Raw genomic sequence first — 24,371 nt, forward strand, 5'->3', positions numbered from 1 at the left:
GGGCGGAATTTCCTACCTCCTCTGCACTCCTGCTGCAACACACACAGCCTGTGGCCTGTTTTAAAGGATGTATAAAATGAGCCTCTTAGTCTTAGCTCCTTGGGGCTATATCCAGGGAGAGTCTTGCTAGATGGCCAACCTTCTGGAGTCTGAGCACGGAGCATGCTCTGGTTGACAGAATGGGAATGGTCAGTGAGATCCAACTTTCACTGCTAAGGATGCTGAGGGAGGCCCCATGCTCATAGGCTGCTTGCTTCTTACTTTAAGGGATCATGCACAAGGAACCAGCCAATGCCAGGAAACCCTTTAAAATTGCAGGTTTATTGAGATATGCTTTGAAGAACAAAAATGAACTATTTTGAATATGTTCTATTGGATTTTTTTTTTCATTTTATTTGGAGAGAGGGTCAAGCGACTGGTGCTATGATTAATTTTAAAAACTTTTTTGATTTAAATAAATATTTCTGTAGATATTAGCATAGAAATTTTTATGTAGACATGTTTTTAGTTCTCTAAGTTATATAACTTCTAGGCTATTTTCTCTGAATACACTTTTACAGTTATTGCTTTGCTTTTGGATTTTGGGGTCTCATATTACTATTCTTTGAGTTAAGCTTCTTTGTAGAAGTAATTGAAATCTACACAAATGAGAAAGAGAAACTCTTAAGAATGCTGCATAGAATCAAGACTGAGTTATATTTGACTTTTTTTTCTCTTATCAAGCTTCTACTTAAAAGATTTATTAAAGCTTTTCTTTCATCTTTTGCAGAATCGCAACGAAATAAAAAATGGCACGATCCTTCGATTAACCACGTCTCCAGTAAGTTGATCTTAGCTTATGGCTTCTCATTAAAAATCTCCCCTTACCCCGGTCTGCACTATGTGACCGTGGGTAGGGACCAACAGGAGTAACTTCTGGAGAACCTGGGGTACAGTAACGTCCCAGGGAGGCTCTCCATGCCCGGGAGCAGTCTACCTTCTCCTTTCCACAACAGGGGCGACATTGCCTCAGGATAACGGCAAGTCAATGGATGGCGAGGACTTCTGTGGCAGGCAGCCCAGCAACCGGTCTCACAGTAGTGTGGGAGAGTGGCTGTCTGATCCTGTTAGCCCACTTGCTCACACATCACTTCATGCCACCGGACAGATTCAGGCAATGAAAAAATAGAGCCTACTATTGTCTTGCCTCTGTGTGTGTAGAATGGGCTGGGTAGGTATTGGATCATTCTCTAGCCTGGGTCTGTTATTAAAGCATTTCCTAAAACCAGCTCAAGAGTATTGCCTGCTTACGCTGTTTTCCTCTGGGTTGATCTATATAAAACGTTTGAAGGTCTCTGAATAGAAGCTGCTAAACGTGATGCCTCAATATATTTAGACCATAGCTGGAATCATGCTCTCTCTTAGTGTGGAGATGCTGCGTAGCAACATTAGCGTATTTAAAGTACATCTCTCCAAAGTGCACTTTCCTGCTTTCCTGAAAAAATAACATGCACAAAGGACCCCAAGTGTTACTATTTTCACACTGCAGATGTGATGAAATGTGTATCGTCTATCTATCATTCTCAGCTTCCACTGAAGCCATGTGCTAGGCTAAAAATAAAATTAAAAATTGGGAAAAGCATCTGACTACAATCAACGTGTGGGTACTGTCGCTACCACAAATTCTTCTCATTGAAAATTACATTGAAGCCTTGAAAAACTTAAACATTTTACCCCGAACCATCTTGAACCTAACACAGTGATGAGCTCTGTGGGCTGCCTGCTGGACTTGGTGGAGCCGTCTTCCAGCGCCATCATGCCAGACGTAGAGATTACGGTTTGCGTCTGGATTTGACTGGCTACAATATGAGCTGAGCTGATTTTTTTCATTGGCTTGTCACAGGCCTACATTCATCAGGTCGAATTGCTGCTGAGTTAACCTTAGAAGCTACCATATCATTAGGTTTCTGTGCTTCTGTTTCCTTTGCTAATTTCCATGCGCAGCAAGGCTTAGTGTTGTATCTAGGCTGGCTCTCTGTGCTGCTGCCCTGGGTTCCTAACAATATTCCATATGCAGGGATGACGTGAAAGAGGAGGGGAAACTGTCCAACAGAGGGGAGTACTGAGAGGGAGGGGGAGAGGTGATGGGTGTGGGGAGGAATAGTCTCAGAGTACACTATGTACTCCCATGAGGACAACCCTACATAATAAAAAGTAACAGAAGGCTCAGTGTATGGGAGAGGGTTTTTTCTGTAAAGAGAATTTTTTGATAAGTTGTCATCAGAGACAGCGGATGTGTATTTGCCAAAGAATGATTCTCAAACTTGGGGTTCTGGGAAAGATGGTCAAGGGAGTGTACATTGTTATAACACAGTTCACTCACAAGAGATCACTGCATATTCTACAGTAGTGGCCTCTACACTAGGACAGCTGTAGACTGAGACTGAGACTTAGAGATGCTCGTGTTTAGCCTTGCTAATGGGGCAACAGCATCTGAGAACGGGGCCCAGGCACCTGTACAAGAGCCTCTTATGATTGTGCTGAAGCCACAGGGTCTATAGCTAGGTGGTACTGCACAGCAGTTTATATGGAGATGGAAAGTTTTATTCGCTGCTGGATTATTTTCTATTAGTTTGTATTTAAATGAAAACGGGTCATATAGGCCATCTCACTTTAAACAATAAATTTATTTATGTTTTTGAGATGGGATCTCCATGTAGCCCTGGCTATTGTGGAACTTCCTATGTAGACTAGGCTGGACTTAAACTCATAGACATTTGCCTGCTTCTGCCTTCCAAGTGACATAACTAAAGGCACACACCACCATGCCTGGCTTGACTTGCTTTTTGTGTATATAATAAAAAATGAAGAAGTGTCTACATCAAATTTTCTAGGCCGTATTAGAGTGCTATAAAGAAACCAGTATAGTTTTTAATACAACTCTTTTATATGAACTTCCTTTCCTCCAGTGTTTGACTGAAAAATAGATAATAACATATATAAGTGCACACAAAGTTACATACATGATTTTAGTCCACCTGCTCTGGTCATACCCAGAACCTGACTCTGAGGTCATGCTCCATATGGAATGCATGTTGAGTAAGTTCCTATTATAAAAACTTTTGATAGTCAGATCACTTGTTTTCATTTTCTTGAAGCTTTAGTTTTTTTAAAACTTTCTTCATACTGAGCTGATCATGATGCTCTATGCATTTAATCCCTGCGTTTGGGAGGCAGAAGCAGGTAGATCTCTCTGATTGTGAAGCCAGCCTGGTCTACATAGTGAATATGAAGTCAGTCAGGGTTATAGAGAGAGACCCTGTTTCATAAGAACAAACAAAATGTTCTCATAATGAATATCTGTGTATTCTTGGACTCAGTAGTCTGGGCCCTAGAAGTCATTAAATATATCAAAAATGTTGATGCATTTAACGATCCTAAAATAAAATCTTTGTGTTTGGAAATAACTCCAGATACAGCGTCAAGAATGCTACATCAAAAAAAAGGCAGTGGTAGTCTGCACAACCTAGGGTCGACTTCCTAATTTACAGAATCCTTTATGATTGGGTAGAAACTGCTTTTTAATATGTGTGGAAGCAAAAATGAGAAATTATATATCCATATGTGTATGTATACATCTTCTCATGCATACATGTAGAAAGGTCTTACTCTTTTTTTTTTTTTTTTTTAAGGGAACAGAGTTTATGTTCCTATTATTGTGAGCAGAGTATGCCGTGGATTGGAGTATGAACTGATGTAGCACTGGCCTGTACCTTTGCTGTTTCCATCCAAGCACATTGCATACATTAACTTTTGTCTTATTTCTCCTGTTAAGAATGTATGTGCTGAGTAGATCCACAAAACCACAGGACCTATACACCATACACATGTGCATCCAAGCAGTTCTTCAGTTGACCAAATCCTGGAACCCAGGTATCATTTGAGTAAGAACTTAGTGTGTAGCAGCACTCTGGAAGCATCTCTAAGGACCATTACTAAGTACAAAAGCAGATGGCAGAACAGCGTGTGTACCATGCCTTTTCTGATTATAGACATGAAAAAAGATATATTCTAATAAAAGGATCTAAATGTCTCTCAGAGGACTCCACAGGTGCTTAGCTATTTACTGCGTAGTCTCTGACGGAAGTACTGATGCATATCTCCTGTGGTGGTACCTTTTTTTTTTTTTATTAAACGTAGTATAGATTTATCATAGTATGCAGAAAGTAAATCATCAGGTCGACAGCCAGAAACATTTCTGTTTTGCAGTCTACGCTACTGTGTGGCGAGCCATTAAGACACATGGACAAGTTCCTTCTCCTCCTGTTTTCTCATTCTGTTCCTTGTTTAGAGAAACCCACACTGCTTATTAAGTACCCATAGTGCCTTGTGGTCTTCAAACATAATCCTCCTTGCTGTTCTCCGGTGTTCCAGGTCCACTCTGAGAGCCATCTAAATCAGAAGGCCTGTCCCAGTGATTTGGGGGCCTAGTTTCTATGGTGACAAGAAAGATTTTGATATATCAGTCATTCTCTATAGCTTCAGGTTATCAGAGATGCTTATCAACAAGAATTGTAGTATTATAAATGGATATGGATTTTTAAATCTGCACTGGTTTGAAAAATGAGTGGGTTCTTTCTAACTGTAACCGGCCTTCAGAGAGAGATGATCCATAGGAGACAAGAAAGCAGTTCTGCTCATTGGGAACCCAGACCCTGGTGTTGGTTCAAACTTCTGGAGTCTGACCCCGAGTGCTTTATTTTAGGCATATGTAAGCATAGAACAATTTGGGGAAAATTTCTCTGGTCATCATTAATCATGCATGCCCAACAAAGCATACATAAATCTCTTTGAGGAACAAAATACACGAAAATAAAAGTCAGATATGGCTACACAGAAACTTCGTAAAGTAGGCCTGATACCTTCCATAAAGAGGTTGTATAGATTGGCTGAGAAAAACAGACTGATGACAAGAGTCCTGGGGAGGGTCTAGTGTTCTCTCTGGCCACACAGGGAGTGCAAAGTTCTCCAGTCTAGAAAGCACGTCCGTTCCCAGCCTACTGGGTAGATAGCAAGTATTTACATTCTTTCTCTTGAAGGAACAGCACTGTGTGTTTAACTTTCCAAGGTTCGCCTGAAGCTTATCTGTGAGCACAAGACCTCAGTGCCTCCCACACAAAAATTGAAAGAATTACACAATGTCTGTGTTCTATTTTCCCCAATGCTTTAGAAGCCTCAATCTGAAGAACCTAGGCGAGAGGACAGATGGTAGGGTCAGCGAGTGGTAGGTCACATGCTCCCAGCATCATCCACATGGAGGTGCAGATGCGCATTTGGGAAAAGCTGCAAAGCGTGAATTTAAGGAATTTTCAGAAACATAAAAACATTTCACTTTTAAATTGACCTTATAGGGCTAGAATTATGCTGGATGTTTGGAAGGGGGTTACTTTAGGAGCAGAGGTGGCCAGTTCTGTGTGTTCGTACCTTGGGACCCTTCCTGTGTCTCCAGGTGACTCCTCATGGATCACCTCTCCCAAGCCCAGAACCTTTCCATCAATCTGAACTACTTGAGTGGCTTGAAGTGAAACTTGTTTCCTGTCTTTGAAATAGTACCAGGGAATGAAATTAACTATCTGATATGCTCCCTGATAAACTCTTAACTGTACTAATCCTGGAAAATTGGAACCAAAGCCATCTTGCTTTTCTTTCTTTGTTTCTTCCTTCCTTCCTTCCTTCCTTCCTTCCTTCCTTCCTTCCTTCCTTTCTTTCTTTCTTTTTTTCTTTTGAGACAGGGTTTCTCTGTATAGCCCTGGCTGTCCTGGAACTCACTCTGTAGATCAGGCTGGCCTCAAACTCAGAAATCCTCCTGCCTCTGCCTCCCAAGTGCTGGGATTTAAGGTGTGTGCCACCACCACCTGGCCATCTTGCTTTTTCATAATCATGGTTCTTTTTTCTTTTTTTTTCATCTCAAATATGAAAGCAATACAGAATCATTATGGAATAATAAAACCAAGCTTGATACAAAGAAAATTATCAACTAGTCACATTTTAATTTGTATAAATATATATATATATATATATATATATATATATATATATATATATAAACATAAATTACTTTTTTTAGTGACATCTTTCAAATTCCTTGTTAGTGCCAGGTACTATTGCAGATTCTAAGATTCTATTTAGCAAGTCTAGCATATTTCTTCTCCTGGAGTTGGTGTGCTAGTGGACACAAACATTCCTTGTATGCATGTACTCTGCCTTTACAAACAGACTCACTGCCCTTAATACGCTTATTAAACAATATACCTATCTATCTCACACAGCTATATTCTGTCTCACATTTTCTTGGAATTTGGTTAGTAATTTCACATATGCCATCCTCCGTCACAAGTTCAACATGAGCATCTGCTGTGTGAATGTAAGCACTACTTTGAGGTCTCCTATTTGATGCAGCAGACATCCGCATTAGATGTTCAAATGCATCATTTCCCAGAGGCACATCACCACCCAAGAGGTCCCCAGCTCTTGATATCCTGGAGCACAATGGCTTTGTGTCCTGTCACCTCTTCTGTCCCATTCCCCTTCCATTTGTGTTTCAACCTTCCAGGGGTCTTCTTGCCTATCCCTCCAGATACTCCAGGCTTGCTTCACCTGTAGAGCTTCACTCACCAGCCCTTCTGCCTACGGAATCCTCCCAACTCAGTATGCATGGTTGACACTGCCTTCCTTTGGCAGCTTGTTCTTGGATCACCCCACCTAAAGAACTCTCCCGTTGTTTTCTGCCATAGCCCTCCATGTTAGCAACACGTTATTTAATTTTTATTTCTATTATTTTAAAGTGTCCTTCTCTCACCCCAAAGTGAGTAAATCTTGTTTGTTGCTGTCTTTCACATGTGCAAGACTCAGAATAAACTTTCCAGAAGTATCTATGAGTCAGAGTGTAAGGATTATGAGGCTTAACCTTGTTTTAAAATAGATGATTAAAAAACTATATCAGAGAAGAGTTTTAAGCAAAATTGTGTGCTTTTCTGTCATTGATTGATATTTAGACAAGAAATTTCCTTTTTTATAACCCAGTTTGATCATTTAAGACTTTTCTTCTTTAGCTTTATTCTGTCGAGTGAAAATTTTGGTATCTAGATCTATTAGAGATTGGAACAGATGAATACCCATCCAACTTCTTCCAGTTCCCTCTGCACAGATGCTGCATTAACAGTATCCTGTCAGTTCCATGTAATATTTTGATTGGACAGCACTCCTGGCCCACTCATGATGGGGGAGGGAGGGGGTTCCTGCTTAGCTGTCGATTTGTAGGTTGCAGGGAACCTTCCATATAATCCCATCCCACTTCTTGGGTGGATTTACTTATGGGAAAATAGGTCTCACTTGGAGAGATCAGTGGCAGAGCTGATGTCACAGCGACCAAGGAGCTTTGTACAAGGCCACACTAGATTGCTTTAGCCCCACAAGCCTTCTTTGTGCCCCCTCCCATGCTTTAAGTGAGAGTGGAGATGAAGATGATGACCTCTCCTAGGCAAACAAGGAAGGTTGAGAGTACAGCACGGAGCTTTCAGTTCAGTTGCTACTTCAGGAAATTCCAGGAAAGGAACGTGGCTTGCCTCAAGGGGAAAAACAACAAACAAACAAACAAACAAACACACAAAACCACCACCCAGAACCAGCACACACAGTTTTCAGGCCTTTGGACCAATGAGGACAGAGTATTTTCCCAGAGAAATGTATAGGGCCTTGGAGTCTATGGACTCTAAGTAGTGTGCATATTTTGCACAATCTGTAGGAGTTTCCATGCTGCCACTGGGACCGTCCTCGGCTGAGAGCCATCACCAGTCAGACACTGCTGAGCTGCTCATGTGTGATTCTCTTGGTAAACAGTTTCCATCTGTACATGGTCTTAAGATTTGGGAGGTACTCTTTCAGTCTTGACTTCTGTGCCCAGGTTTTGGTGGTTGTCCCTCTTCCCTTATTTTAAATGAACTAATTAATTAATTTACCTTGAAGTAGTTTTCTATCAAAGGCATAACTAACGAACAAGAAAGAGTTGCACAATAGATTTCTACTCAGCAAAAGATCTTTGCTGAAAACTGCACAGCCTTAAAGGTGGGGCAGATTTTCTTCCTGGTACAGTGGAGCTGGAAGACTTCACAGTGGCCCGGATGGGAAGGACGGAGGGGGGACTTGGAAATAGAACCAGAGTTGCCTAGTCCCACTATTGCTGCAAGATGCTGAATCTTACTGATGTGGAACATCGTTTCAGCATGGGATGGTAGCCTGAGCTTGTTGAGCAGATGTTTTTGGAGACCTCTATCTCTGTTGAATGCTGTGCTGCAGAGGTGAGCTGCCCTTGTTTTATCTCAGCCAACTATGAGCTGTGTGAGCTGGGGCATGTCTGTCACTTAGCGTCCATGCCACTTCAGTTTCCTTTGTCGGATGAAGAAAATAGCAAGTGTTTATGTGATTGGACTCAGTTCAGATTAAATGAATTACTTCATCAAGGTTTTAGAATAAGGGGTGATAACCACACTGTGCGTGACGGTTGGCTGTTAATCCTGATCATATCATCAAATACTGCAATTTTAATCAATGATGTTGAGATAAGTGAGGCAATTTCTGAGTTGTTATAATCTGTAGAGAAAATGATATCCTGTGGATAAAAATGTAGTTTGCAAGGAATTCACAGTGACTCACTTTGGTTAATTATGCTAGGTCAGTGTTATATCAGTTTAAAATATTCATCAAAACATCCAAATTTGGAGTACCCATTGCAATTCTATGTACCCATAAATATTTGGAGAAAGGAGTATCTGTTTTATTATTTTTTAAAATTATTTTATTCGATATTTCCTTCATATACATTTCAAATGCTATCCCGAAAGTCCCCTATACCCTCCCCCCTCCCTGCTTCCCTACCCACTCACTCCCACTTCTTGGCCCTGGCATTCCCCTGTATGGGGCATATAAAGTTTGCAAGACCAAGGAGCCTCTCTTCCCAATGATGGCCAACTAGGCACTTTATTTGCCAGGCACTGGCATACCTCACAAGTGACAGCTATATCAGTGTCCTTTCAGCAAAATCTTGCTGGCATATGCAATAGTGTCTGCGTTTGATGGCTGATTATGGGATGGACCCCCAGGTGGGGCAGTCTCTGGATGGTCCATCCTTCCTCTTAGATCCAAACTTTGTCTCTGCAACTCCTTCCATGGGTATTTTATTCCCTATTTTAGGGAGGAATGAAGTATCCACGTGTTGATCTTCCTTCTTCTTGATTTTCTTATGTTTTGGAGATTGGATCTTGGGTATTCTAGGTTTCTGGGCTAATATCCACTTATCAGTGAGTACATATCAAGTGACTTCTTTTGTGATTGGATTAGCTTACTCAGGATGATATCCTCCAGATCCATCCATTTGCCTAAGAATTTCATTAATTCATTGTTTTTAGTAGCTGAGTAGTACTCCATTGTGTAAATGTACCACATTTTCTGTATCCATTCTTCTCTTGAGGGACATCTGGTTTCTTTCCAGCTTCTGGCTATTATAAATAGGGCTATTATGAACACAGTGGAACATGTGTCCTTTTTACCAGTTGGAACATCTTCTGGGGAATATGCCCAGAAGAGGTATTGCTGGGTCTGCCAGTAGTACTATGTCTAGTTTTCTGAGGAACCGCCAGACTGATTTCCAGAGTGTTTGTGCAAGCTTGCAATCCCACCAGTAATGGAGGAGTGTTCCTCTTTCTCCACAACCTCGCCAGCATCTGCTGTTACCTGAGGTTTTGATCATAGCCATTCTAACTGGTGTGAGGTGGAATCTTATGGTTGTTTTTTTGATTTGCATTTCTCTGATGATTAAGGATGTTGAACATTTTTTTAGGTTCTTCTCTGCCATTCGGCATTCCTGGGTCGAGAGATCTTTGTTTAGCTCTGTGTCCCACTGGTTCTCCGAAGCTCTGTATGCAGAAGCCGCAGCAAGGAGAACATTAGTTCTAGGTAGAGCTGTTAATTGTACCTGGAGTTCTTCTGTTTTAATTTCATACAGCAAGTAGCCAGTGTGTGAGAAGTACATGCTGCTGGAAACTGCAAAGACTCCTTTGTGTGTCTAATGATGCTTCTGAATGCAGGCAGTTATTACTCAGAGTTTGCACTGAATGGGTAATCATGATGTATAAATTTGTGTAATTGCTTAACTAAGCAAGTAGCTTTTTGTCACTTGTAGATAATAATTTTATTGAAAAAGTAAACATCCTCCCTTTCTCTTCCTGTCTGTCACACCCTATCAGTTTGCAGGCTTTAATATTCATGTGCACTTGCCCTTGTTCTTCGTTCTTCCATGAACTGGGCCCTGTTATTTTCCTCCTGGAAGGAAGGATGGAGCGATGGAGGGAGGGGGTCTTTCCAATGGACACCTGCTGCTGAAGTGCCTTGCTTCTGTGCACATATAGCCTATGCTTCTTGCCTGTGCATATTCATCTACCAGGGACTCACTGATTTCTGTGCTTTTGTACACACACACACACACACACACACACACACACACACACACACACACACATTAATAGCATATACTTATCTTCTTTCTGTTTTTCCCTCCTCATGAAAGGCTCAGAATGCCCAGCAGCTCCATGAACGAATACAGTCATCAAGTATGGATGCCAAGTTGGAAGCCCTGAAGGACTTGGCCAGCCTCTCCCGGGATGTTACCTTTGCTCAGGAGTTCATAAACCTGGATGGCATCTCACTCCTAACTCAAATGGTGGAAAGTGGCACTGAGTAAGCATGCTTCCTCCTTATCTCTCCCTCTGTCCACTCCAGTACTGCGGTGTCTGCTACCTTCTTTATTCTGGCAGGTTCCCGCTTTAAAGACTAGACCTTGACCTGACTCTGTGAAAAGTGACCTGAACATATCGGCAGGTCACGGTTTTGTGATTCCCATAGCTGTATCCTTCACATACCAGTTATGGGGTGGAGCATGCTAAGAGTCCCTGAGCACCTGAATTTTCACAGTACTGAGGTACATTAAATACATTGCCTCAAAAGGCCTAGCCCACACTAAACCTATAATTCTCTAGACTATTAATCCCTCAGACTCCTTGCTTATCCAAGATAGCTTCCTTTCTCTGCCTGGAATAAAAATCAGAATGTGATCATATGTTCTGAGGCATTTAGACCACTCTTAAAATACTTTTCAGAAGGAGTGCTTTAATGATTAAAACATGCATAACTAAAAATTTAAAGTAATATGTATTTATTGGGTATGCAGAATGGTGGCAGAATTTGTTTCAATGTGAGCCTCGTCTTTCCAGAATTGGTGGAGATTATTATACAGTTAGAATTGAGTTAGTTATTAATTCCTGCTGAGGGCAGAGGGCTGGAGGCTGGGCCAGTTGCATCTCATCCTTATAGAGGATGGGACATTGAGCGAGGCCCGGAGGGAGCTTGTGTTCTCATAATGGAGGAGTGTGTTTCACGGTTAAGTCTGTAGTCCATCATGGTGAAGTTGCCATGGGGAAGTCCCTCGTGGTGAAGCTTAGGGAATGCTGCTCACATTGCATCCACAGTCAGGAAGCTCACTCACTTTCTCCTTTTTGTACAATGCAGCATCCCAGCTGTGGGAATGGTGCCCCCCATAGTGGTAGGTCTTTGTACATGGATGATCTTGTCAGAGGCGTGTTCAGAGACCCATCTGCAAGGTGATCAGAAAGCTTTTCAAGTTCCTGTTGACTATCACAGGCTTACCCATCCTTTTATTTTGGATTCCAGTATGCAGTGGAGAATCCCTTTTTGACTGGGATGAGTGTGTCATTACCATATCTCCTCACCAGATGGCCACTGATCCTCCTGGACACAGTGAGCCTTTCTGCTTACTTCTGCTTCAGGGACATTTGCTACCCTGCTAGATTAGGGTAGAAAGCTGCTACTAAATTTGCTGATATGTTCCAGTGGTAATATTTGCAAGGGGAATGTTCTAGTGGCAGTATATATATATATATATCTCAAGGTATCTGGGCACTTTAGCTTTTTAATCTTTATAGTTTGAATCAGTTGTGTGCATACATCTGAATTTACAAGGATGGCAATAATAATTACAACTTGAATAGTAAAGGCCTCCAAGTCATGTGTTATGTATCGCGAATACAAGGTTGTGGCTGGCCACTGTGTTTAGTCAATAAAGCCTGCATATCCAGACCCTCTCCATTTTACTGTCCCATGGCATCAGTCAGGTAAGAGTGCTATAACACAATTCCAGAGACTGGTAAGTTTAGCAACAAAAATGCTCCTCCTCCCCCTTTCTGAAGGCTGGAAGGCATTGCTATGGTTTGTTTCTTCTGAGGTCTATCCTTACCATACAGATGGCTGCCTTCTCCCTGTGTTCTCCCATGCCTTTTCCACATGGTACCCTAGTATCACCTGGTATTCAGACATGCTCCTCTCAGAGACACCTGCCAGATTGGATTACATCCCATTTGAATGGCCTTATTCCGAAGTAATCAGCCCTTGCAAGGTCCTGTCTCCAGTTGAAGTTCCATCCTGAAGTACCGGAGGTTGCAGCTTCTACATATGAATTTTGTGGAGGTCATAGTTCAGCCTTTAACACTCATCAAAAGACCACTACCACTTTTGTTTGTCAAGAAAAGAATGTCCATACCTTGTTAAGATTCTCACGTCTCACCTATCCTATTGCCTGTCTCCATGGATTGTCGTAGCCTGGTGTTGTATTCAGAGTAACCCCTATGTCTAGCTCCAGATTCTCAAAGGCAGGTCTTAGTCATATCATGGCGCTCATTTACACTGAGAGAGGATGTCAACACCAGATGTTCCTTGTGAACAAACAATACATTTTATATGTGAGCAGTGCATTTCAGGACTTATTTTTATTTTCAAAAGAACACTAATTAACATGGCAGTCGCTTGTATTCAGCCATTGCAACTTGACATGTCCTGTCAAGTTTCAGACAGTTTAAGCAGCGGGAGACCAGATCTTGGATGCCTTCTCTTTTGCATTTTTCTTCCACATTCCCACCATGCTACTTTTCTGGAAAGAGAGGACTTCTCTTGGGATTTCTTCTGTGTTCCCTTACTCTTTTGCATAAAATCAAAGCCGTGCTGTTTTTGAAGACTAAGGAAGTAGGCATGAAACCCCAAGGCCTCTTTTCTCCCCTTGGCCAATCCCACATTGCAGGTGACTTATTTGATCCCCAGACACTTTTCTGATCTTTTGCTTAAATTAAAAGGAAAAGAAAAAGACATTTTTCTTAAAAGTAAAGTGAATTCTTGGTTGAACATAGAGCAAGACTTTAATTAATTACCAGGATCTTTTGGAGTAGAAATCTCTGCAGCTGGAAAGCTGTTCTGTCATGCCTTCCTAGGCAGAGAGCATGCTGGGAAGGTGGATGTTTCCCTAGTGGGGCTTGTGGAAAGTCTTAGGAAATACTGAAGAAAGAGCACTGAAAATTTTCTCCTCACTTGTAGTAATGATGACATTCAGGCAGTTTGAGCTACTTGCCCTTACCCAGGGCTTCCTTAAAGTCCCTCCCCAGCTGGTACCAGGAGAGGCTTGGGGTGAAATCCATAACAAAGAGAAGCACAGTGTCCCTGAGCACAGTGCCACTTTGGCAGAGAGCAGGACTGCCAGCCTGGAATGAACGTTTCCATCCTTGTGGAGTGTTGAAAGTTTTACCCCTGCATTCTAACTGAAGCAGGTATGGAAACAAATAACGGTTGTGGGGAAATACATTGCCCAACAGGAGCAAGGGGAAGGATGTTGATGAATGGTGGAGAACAAAAGGCCACTATTCAGAGACTGCAAGTCATATCTCTGACTTGAATCCAGAGAAGGAAAATATGTGTCATTCAGTCAAGTCTCACACACACAAACACACACACACACACACACACCAACAACTGTGCAGATCACTCATCACCCCTCCCTATTCAGTGGCCAGTCATTGCTGGGGACAGACAACAGAGGACTTTTCCAAGAATGGAGGGCAGAGCACTTACAGTTTCCTTCCTACTTGGCAGTTTGAGGGAACATGACCGCATAAGCATCTGAGCCAGCCAGAACACCGCCCTGGACAGCCCAGCCAAGACCAGAGGATGCAAACCCTCTGCTTCTCAAGAACCCAGTCACTATAGATTAATGCATTCCTTATGAAATCATATTCATTGTTAAATGTATAAAATGTATGGAAGGAAAAGGATAAAAGATAAGAATGCTTACAAGCAACCATGTTTGTCATCTTCACGTATCACCATGTTATTTTAAATATACGTATGCCTGAGGTTTCTATGGTATTCTTTTACTTTGTTGTAATTTTCCACATATGTTTTTTATTTTTTAGAAGATAGTTGAAATGCAGTTGATATGCAGATAGTACACTAAATCAAAGGATACCTGTCTTGGTAAATTATACCTGTACTGTAAGGAATTTTCATCATTTTCAGATTATTTTGTGATCTTGTTCTGATTACATTTTTTGAACTTACAACTGTGACTATTTAAATACTTTATAGGGAGTAGAGAGATAGTTCAGAAGAAACAAGCTTCATTTTGCCTAGGACCCTGGTTCAGTTCCCAGCACCCACATCAGGAAGCTCACACCGATTTGTATCCTGAGTTTTGGGGATTCGGAAGTTCGCTGGCCTCTGGGTATCTGCAAACATGTAGTGCACATAAACTCAAGCACACATTACACACACACACACACACACACACACACACACACACGAACACACATCCTTAGATTGTTTTGTTAGAATAAGACTACTATCTTAGAGGATATAGGACTTTTAAACTGTTTCCCAGTAAGAAACATTCAGCAGCTTGTGGGGCTATCCTGATACTTTATTGTTCCCTGGAACACTTACCCGTGCCATCGCTGAGCTGGTAATCCATATACTTTCTAGTGTTCCTAGGAATACTGATACATTCCAGGGGCTCTCTCTAAACTGTGAAATTAACAATTGTTGACTAACTTGTTGGGCAGAGATTATTTCTCATAAACTTAGCTTTTTAAATAAAAGGACATTTTTCATAATCATTTAGCGATAGGGAAAGCCCTTGTGTAATTATCTTTAAAATATCATGGAGCCAATCATCCCATTCTTTGCCAGGTGCTGTGTGCATACGTGTTGTGTAGAAGTTGCTACTGTAGTGGCAGAGGAATAAACTTCATTCCTCAAATTGGTTTCACTTCCCTGAACTGGAGCCGTTGCCTTTTCTGAGTACTGTGAGATTGTGGTGGAAATGACTGTGCACACTGAGGGCGCTGTAGCTTTGGAGTTGTTAACGCGCACACTGAGGAAGCATTTGTAGACCCCATTCCTTTAGTCAGGCATGTGCTCTTTGAGTGTTGCACAGAACTACTGACACAGAGGTGTGTGTGTGTGTGTGTGTGTGTGTGTGTGTGTGTGTGTGTGTGAGAGAGAGAGAGAGAGAGAGAGAGGCTAAATTCTATATTCCAGTGTGGAAGCAGTTTCATGATGTTTCAGAGTAACAGAGCAGAAAATCAAAAATCAAAATACATTGGTGAAATCATCAGAGAGGCAGGTTACAATAAAGTTGGAGAGCCTATTAGAGGCCTCTGAGGCCATCTGATGCCACTCTTAGCTTTGGGCTTGGTAGAGACTAGTGGTCTCCTAATTTAATGTATTTGAAAAGGTTTCACCAGACAGTCACAAGGATATTAGGTCAGACACACAAGTGGAAAGAGAACCATTAATAACAGGGCTAACCAGAACATTAGTCATGCAACTGCTTTAGTCGAGGCATATTTCCAGGAACTTTCTAGAATATTCGCCAATCGGGCTGGCTCAATAGTAGTTTGTTAAAGATACTCTTCAGAGAGAGGTAGTATTATTCTCTCATGTAAATATAGACATGGCCATGCGTTAAAAGACTTTACTTTACCCATAGAATATGAGGGAACCAGACAGGCTGAAATATTTTCAAAGAAAAGTCAAAAGAGCCCAGATTTATTGGGAGCAAAGGAATGTTGAGAGGAATTGCAAATGGATACAAACTGGTTTTCCACAAGCCTGAGGAAGCCAATTAAATCGCTGCCAGACAGGACAATAGCATCGTTCATTATCTATAGGATACAGAGCTGTAAAATGCCTTCAGGTCAGCCTGGGAGAGCTTGATAGTGCAGACGGCTGTGTTGCCCACATTTGCACAGTTGTCCATGGAAACCTGGGTGTTTTCCTCCGCCTTTATCTACTTTTTTCTCAAGATCAGACCCATAGCCTCTCCCTCATCATAAATACCCGCTGGGTCCTTTAAAATTTGGTCCTCTTGAGGCCACATGATGTCTCTTTGTTGCATTTGGCCACTTGATTAGTTTTAGGTATATTTATTGCAACATTTCTTTAAAATTTAAATTGATTAAGAAATGATTTTTAAGAAAATAACTATGAAATCATGCAAAATTGAATCTGTCACCCCAGTTTCACTCCAGATCTGAAGTTCTTTTCTGAATGGCTTGTGTCAGTGATGGTTCCCACCCGAGTGCTCTGCAGCAGTACTGTCTCTGCATGGTGTAGTTAGCACCTTCTGTCTGTAGCACAGACTCCCCAGTCTAGTGTTCTGGTCGAGTCTTATCCTTTGTTAATGAGATGTTTGGCTAGCTCCTTGTCATTTCTGTATAACTATTCTAGATGTGAGCTCAAGGATGTCATGTTGGTATTTTAAATTGGCTGTGGTTAGCACAGTGACACAACAGAGGTTCATAAATCAGGTTTCTATGACTACCCTAGAGTTTTTCTCCTTAAAGTTTATGGCCACATCACCCTTTACAGCCAAACAGATCCTTTACTCCTGTTTGTTCAGTACGTTGTCCTCTGCCACTAGTATTATTTATTGCATGGTCCTCTTCTCCCAGGCTTGACCCGTGGTGGCTCTGCAGTCTCTGTGTCCTTCTGTCTGTCTCCCATTATTTTCAGAACATTGTTTTCTTTTTTGTCTCTCTACAATGTTCCCTTTATTTAAACCTTAGTCCTGCCATGAGACATTTTCCAAAGAAGTGCTATTTCCCTGTGGTTCCATTGGGTTCTTAAAATGTCCCTAGCATATGTCTGCTCCTGCCAGTCTTCCTTGCTTCTTTGATTCTGCCAATGACTTTTTGATAAAGGAAGGAAGTAAAATGTAAATATTATTTTAAATAAAGGAAGGGGAAATGGAAGGGAAGTGGACAAACCTACTTTTCTGTTTTATTAATTACATAGAGTTCAACTTTCATGTGGCTATTTGAGTTCCTGGCAGAATTGTCAGCAGTGTGGGAACAGACATAGGTCGATACTGTCACCCTCAGCAGCCTATAACCTTATCTTTAGATCATTGACGCTAGCCAGAACCAGGTGCTTTGCTTTGACATCTGCAGTAATGGACCAGGCGTGCAGGACTAGACTTGCTGAAACAATGAGGCAGAGTTGGGGGCTTTGTTAAATACATTTTAGTTCAAGTCTCAGCTTGACAAGTGAGAAAGAGGTTATGGTGGAAAATGTAGGCTACACCCAAGAGCTTGGGGTGTGCTTTTCTAAGAGGAAAAGACACACTCAGGAGTGGGTATGAATTAGTCAAGGGAGTCATAGATGTAAGACATATGCAATTGTGTAGGTACTGGCATCTTTGGGGAAAGTCACAGAGTAAGACATACACCAGTATAGGTATGGGCCCCCCCAAGGAGATTCATAATTAATTATCTTAGTATTAGGCATGCATACCATTTTGCTAAGAATCCATGTTTCTCTTTCCTCTCTTTTTATAATTGAGATAAGTGAGCATGCTTTGGAGACTCCTAACCTGGAGTTAGGGTCTGGTAGGGAGATAAGGCCAGGAGGCTCTGTGCTTTCACAGGCATTTACTCCATGCTCCCCCTTGCAAATGGACTCCTAGTGAGATTCCTAGAAAACTGCAGCTTATATCTAGGAAGGAAAAACGCAAAAGCAGTTGTTAACGTGTGGGATTCTTCTTTATTGGCAAGAGACTTCAACCAGATTCCTAGGTGAGGGGTCTATTCCCTTTCTCATGTACCCTCAACTTTTCCCATCATTTTTTTCTTGCCTCAGGGTTACATTTAGATATAGATTGTAATTTCTCATGAAGAATGAAATCATTCAGCAACCACTCAAGTACATAAATGTGTGCATTTGCACTTCTGTTCCTTTCTCCTCATACAAAGCCCTGCTCTTCAAAGGACTGAAAGGCAGTGAGCTTAGACATAGAACGGCCTTTGTCATTGAAGATGAGGAAAGAAAATCAGGTGCCAGGCAGGCTCCTATAAGTATCCTAAAAGTCAGATGATTGGGGGGGGGGAGGGATATGTGATAAATAAGATAATAACAAATTCAAAAGACTAGTGAAAACAAAACATTTTGCATTTAATCACACCAGGGTCTTTATTCACAAGCTCTAGCTTGGGGCTTCGCCACCGAGTTGAATCTGGATAAACCTGTGGGAGATCCCTTTCACGTGACACCCCTTTCAGGAAACAAGAGAGATTGTCCCTATGGATCTTATAAGACCACAAAATGCATACTACTTTTTTGTTGAGCAACTTGGTTTGAAAGTTTTTAAAACAAAACATTCTTTAAAAGATTCATTTTATGCACACAAGTTCACTGTAGCTGTCTTCAGACATACCAGAAGAGGGCATCTGGTCCCTATAATGGTTGTGAGCCACCACATGTTTGCTAGGAATTGAACTCAGGACCTCTGGAAGAGCTCTTAACTACTAAGCCATCTCTCCAGCCCAACAAACATTTTAAATATACCATTTTTGTAAAAAGTGACAACTGGCTCAGAGAAAGAAATGAAAGTGACTAGAAGGCTTATCTGGCACAGAACAGTGTATTCTAAAGTTAGTCATGAGCAATTCCTGTCTTTTCCCATAGGTCTATTTTTTCCCCTTCCCAAATGACAATTTCATTAGCTTAGGACACAAAGCTGAATCTAAAATCAATCAATCAATCAACCAACCAACCAACCAACCAACCAACCAACCAATCTGGGGCTTGGGACTTCTTTTTTTTCTAGTGGTGTGCTCAGTCATAGCAGATGACCTGGAACTTTCCAAGTTTCAGAGTTCTGAGAGAAGCATGCACCAGCTTTATCCGGAATAGAGAGGTGCCCGGTGCCTCCTGCTCATCCGTAACTCTGAACTCCAAGCACACCTTATACTGAAAGGAAGCCATCATAGTCTGTTTCTTAGAGGTGTGACCCGCTCTAGGGAGGGATAGACCCTAGACCGTCAGTGAGCTTAGAGATGGGACGGCCTGGTCCAGTACTGCAGTCCAGCACATCACAGGAAGATTTAAAGCTGGGTGGATCTGGCTGCCTTGAGGAATGGAAGGTGCCTTGAGAGAATTAGAGGTTTGGGGTTTTTTTGTTTGTTTGTTTGTTTTGTTTTTGTTTTTTGTTTTTTTTTAAGTCTTTACCTGTGTCTTCCTGAGCGTAGAAGTTTCTGTTGCTTCCCAAATTTCTCTTTCCCAGTTTAGTAACCCTAACACTTGAGACTGAGGCAGGAGGGTAGCATGATTGTAAAAAAAAAAAAAAAAACAATCTTAAAGAATCTTAAACCAAGTAAGCATAAACCATTTAAAAATACTTGAAACATTTAGATGTACACTGTCCTCACTCACAGCCTCTCTCCTAGCTTCCTGACTATATTGGTTCCTATACAGGTTCTCAAGAGATGAAGACATTGTAACCAATGTGGGCTTTACTGAAGAAAGAAACTAAGTTACGTCTAGTCTAGTCCTTTTGCCGCAGCTTAACCCATTGCAAAGTCACCCAGACTTGCTTCATGGGGTTTCTTTCTCCATTGACCATGGCCGTCTTGGTTTCTGACTGTTACCATTGTTACAGTCAAATGCTCATGTTTTTACGGTGGATAAGTGTTTCTACTGGCCTGTATCTGATGCTGAATTTTCTTCTAGATAGGTTTATTACATAAAGATCACAATTTTGAAGCTCACACGGTGTTCTTAATTTTGCAGACGATACCAGAAGTTGCAGAAGATTATGAAGCCCTGGTAAGGATGAATCTCCTGATGTGATTTCATACTTTCTTTACTGTTCCTAATTAAATCCTGACCTCCCATTTCATAATTATGCATCTTGATATTTTGAGTGTTTCCCTGTTCTGTTTGATGTTCTTTTAAAACAATTTAAGATAATTTAAAAAAGAATTTCCTTTTGCAATTTGCTGTGGCACAAAGGGTATTTTATGATTGTTATCACTAAGTGATCAAAGCTGAACTGCTTCCTTCCTTGAGCAATGATAGATGTCATTTTATGCATTACTTCAAATAAGATGTTCTCCTTTGTGGCCCATGTGTTGTTGAGCGTTAGAGTCTTTGACTTTCCTCAGTGGCTCAGAAAGCAAAAGATTCATATGAAAACAAAAAAGCAAAACAAAACAGGATTTGTACATAGAATGAAAATTATTGAAGTCTGAAAAAGAAAGTTTTCTCACCCATCTACTACATATTAAATACATGATAGTCGTGTCTGAAGATGTTAGAAGTTACCGTTTTAAAAAGATGTTTTCCTTACTATTGAGAATTTACTAGTGTATTAAAATATGATCATTTGCATATGTGACCACCTACCAACTTCTGCTCCGTGCCCTGACACAACCACTTCCCAGTTTGTTTCATGCTTGCTTCTGGGTTTGGATGTTTTGATAGCCACTAAGCCCAATGACCTCTGTCCATACATACTTAGAGGATCATCCACTGAAACATGAAGAACCTCCCAGTGGTCACACGCTTGAAATAGAATAATTTTCCCTTACCCAGCCACTACCAACTGCTAGTAGTTCCTCAGTATAGGGTGGATGCTGCAGGGGTCCTCTCCTGTCTGTGCCAGAAGTTTGATTGGCTTGACCTTGTGCGGGTCTTCTCCAGGTAACCACAGATGTGTGTTCATGAGTTTAATAGCCATATCATGTCTAGTAGATAGCATTTCATAATACTTTTTCCATTTTTTAGTCCTTTCATTCTTTTTGTTTCCTATTCTGCATAGTTTCCTAAACAACGTGTGTGTGTGTGTGTGTGTGTGTGTGTGTGTGTGTGTGTCTTTGTAAGGATGTCCCATTTAAAGATTTATTTGTTTAATTTTACATGTACATGTATGTATGACTGTATACCAGATGTGTGTGTATCTGCTATAGAAACCAGAAGAGGGAGTTGGATGCCCTGGAACTGGGATTACAGGTGGTTTGTAAGCCACCAAATATATAGATATAGATATAGATATAGATATAGATATAGATATAGATATAGATATAGGGAACTGAATTTGGGTCTTCCGGGAGAAAAGGAAGTACCTCTCTCTAACTGTGGGTAACCAAAGGCAATGGCAATCAACCTGTGTTGCTTTGGAAACTTCTGGAGCTTTCTTGACCAGTAACTCATAGGGAGGTAACCAATGACTTGCACTGTGATTCTCATTTAATAACCCATGTCTTGAGGGATCAGTGCTGTCCATCTACACAGGTAATTCTGTTGGAAGTAGTTTTAGAATTACATTACGCAATGAGCTTCCTAAGTAGTCTGTTTCTGTAAGACCTTTCCACAGATCCTTAGTCTTGGTAACCCATCCACAATCTCCTCCTTGTGCCCCTAATCTTTCTACCCCATCCCTGCTTAGGCCTTTATCCCCACCATCCCTGACTTTTTCTTCATATCACCTCTAGTCTACTGTCTCTCCAGTTAAGCTTCTTTCTTTGGAGCTGGTGAGACAGCTCAGCAGATAAGAATGAATATACATACTGCTCTTCTAGAGATCTGAGCCAGCTTTCTAGCACCCATATTAGGCAAGGTCACAATTGCCTAAAACTCCATATCCAGAAACCTAAAACTTGTTCCCACTCCTACTGACCGTGGAATACACGGTGCAGATACTCACACAGATATACGCAAATACACACGAAGATAGATAGATAGATAGATAGATAGATAGATAGATAGATAGATAGATAGACAGTCAGTCAGATAGATGATCCATTTGCCCCTGCCTCTCCAGTAGTGGAATTAAAGGTGTGTGCCACTGTCTCCTGGCTTGGCTTCAAGTATCAAGCCTCCAGACAGAATATTGTTTGCCTAGCCCCGTAGTGTGAGTTCTCCCCACTGCTTCCACAAAGACAGAGTATTGGTTTGTGAACTCTTTTGTATATGAAACTATATAATGGGGTAAAATTGAATAATATATTCATAGCATAAAGTTTCTAAATTTTATTTTCACGCGTATTTTTAATACAGTAGGAAGACTTAGGCAAAGCAGGAGAAACCATCTTGTATGATGTACTTTGAACATGCCATTTCAGTAATAAAGCCATTGCTTTTAGCATACACTTAAGTCCACCGTACAAGACTGCACAATAAGGATCTGTTCTGTGATGCAGAGATTAAAATCAGACAGCAGAGCTAGGATGTAAACTTGTCTTTGGCCTCCTACAATTTACCAAGGTAGGAGAACTGTGGTTCTTTTTTTATTTTTTTTTTATTTTTTTATTTTTTTATTTTTTATTATCTTCTTTATTTACATTTCAAATGCTATCCTAAAAGTTTCTTATACCCCTCCCCCCACCTCTGCTCCCCTACCCACCCACTCCCACTACTTGGCCCAGGCCTTGCCCTGTGTTGGGTCATATAAAGTTTACAAGACCAAGGGGCCTCTCTTCCCAGTGATGGCTGATTAGGCCATCTTCTGCTACATATGCAGCTAGAGACACAAGCTCAGGGGGTACTTATAAAACTAAAAAGTGGAGACTAGTGAGATGACTCCATGGTTACCAGCATTGGCTGCTTTTCTGGAGGACCTGGGTTCAATTCCCAGCACCCAAACGTCAGGTCACAGCTGTTTGTATTCCGGTTGTAGGGCCCCTACTGCCCTCTTCTGGCCTTCATGATCACTACATGCAACTGGTGCACAGATTTCCATGTAGGTGTAAGGAAAACCCACAAAGAGTTTAAATTGGTTAAAAAGAAAAGAAAGGAAAAAAAAAAACCCACAAAGTGTAAAAAGTACAATAGTTAAAATGATAAATTCACTTTATGGAATTGAAGGTAGCAGTGTGACCTAGCATTGAAATATGTAATTTTTCGGGCTAAAAATAGAAAACTGAATAGTAAATACTTTACCTATGAGGTAAAAAAGAAATGTGACTTAAATTATTAGCACCTCAAAAGGACTCTCAAAAGGAGAGAAATATGTATGGGACAGAAAAATATTTGTGAATCATTACAGAAAAAATACGATTCATAGAGATATTTAAATTCACAGAATTAAGAAACTTATGAAACCCATGAAAGATGAATACAAAGGAAATTATACCTGGAAATATAAAAGCTTTGAAATCCATGTTAAAATGAAAACCTTTAGGGCAGTCAGGGAAAGAGAACTTACTACATTACAGGCATAAAATTAAGAGTGAAGTCAGAGTTCTCAGTAGAAATAATGAAGACCAGAAGGCAACATGTGAAGAAGAAGAGGGAGGAGTAGGGTGAAAAGAAGGAAGATGAGGAGAAGGAGGATGAAGATGAAGAATAAGAAGGAGGAGGAGGAGGAGGAGAAGGAGGAGGAGGAGAAGCAGGAGGAAGGAAGGAAGGAAGGAAGGAAGGAAGGAAGGAAGGAAGGAAGGAAGGAAGGAAGGAAGGAAGGAACTGTGAACACCAGAATTTTGTATTTAATATAAAACCCTCCCTGGAAGTGAAGGTTGACTGATAATCTTTTAGTTTCCAGAGGGGAGAGATGAACCAGAATGCATTATATGGAATTTTCAAATAACTAACTAAAAAGACAGCGTATTGCCAGCATGCATGCATTATATGAGATAAAAAGCAAGCTCTTCAAATGGAAGAGACCTAACAGCAGATAAAAATTGGGCTTTATCTGAAAGTATGATGAACACGGGAAACCGTCAAGTGTATAACTGTATGAAGATAAAATAAACTGTACCTTTTTATTTGAAGATATGTAACTGTATAAATTGAAATTAAAATTCCATTTTATTATAGGGTTTATGACCTATGTAGATTTAAAATATATACCAGTAGAAGTGCAAAAGATGGGGACATTAAGAAGGATACTCTAACAAGCGTCCTACTGTGTAATAGTTCACTTTGTAAAATTATAAAAGTTGTGTAGCTCAAAATCCAGTGGAAAGATTAAACTGAGCTGAAAAATAATATTTCATTAATTCAACAGCAATGTAAGTCATATCTGGGACAGATAGAAACCAACTATTAATTGATATTTTAAACTTAACAATATAGTAAATGTAAATGGACTATACACTTTATTTAAAAGGTTGGGATTGTGAGAGCAAATAATGCAGGATGACCCCAGATACAGACTGTGTATAAAA

General features: G+C 40.8%; 1 protein-coding gene across 6 annotated transcripts in view; it reads left to right on the forward strand.

The window, feature by feature from the left end:
* Nucleotides 1-24,371, forward strand: part of Elmo1 (engulfment and cell motility 1) — a 518,869-nt gene that overhangs the window by 156,898 nt on the left and 337,600 nt on the right. For all 6 annotated transcript variants that reach the window (XM_029547332.1, XM_029547328.1, XM_029547330.1 and 3 more), the window contains 3 exons: nt 770-820; nt 10,601-10,770; nt 19,996-20,031. In XM_029547332.1, the coding sequence (XP_029403192.1) occupies nt 770-820; nt 10,601-10,770; nt 19,996-20,031 (257 nt within the window). The remainder of the gene's footprint in view (nt 1-769; nt 821-10,600; nt 10,771-19,995; nt 20,032-24,371) is intronic.

This window comes from Mus pahari, chromosome 16 (genome assembly GCF_900095145.1).
Source record: "Mus pahari chromosome 16, PAHARI_EIJ_v1.1, whole genome shotgun sequence".
In the NCBI taxonomy this organism is placed as follows: domain Eukaryota; kingdom Metazoa; phylum Chordata; class Mammalia; order Rodentia; family Muridae; genus Mus; species Mus pahari.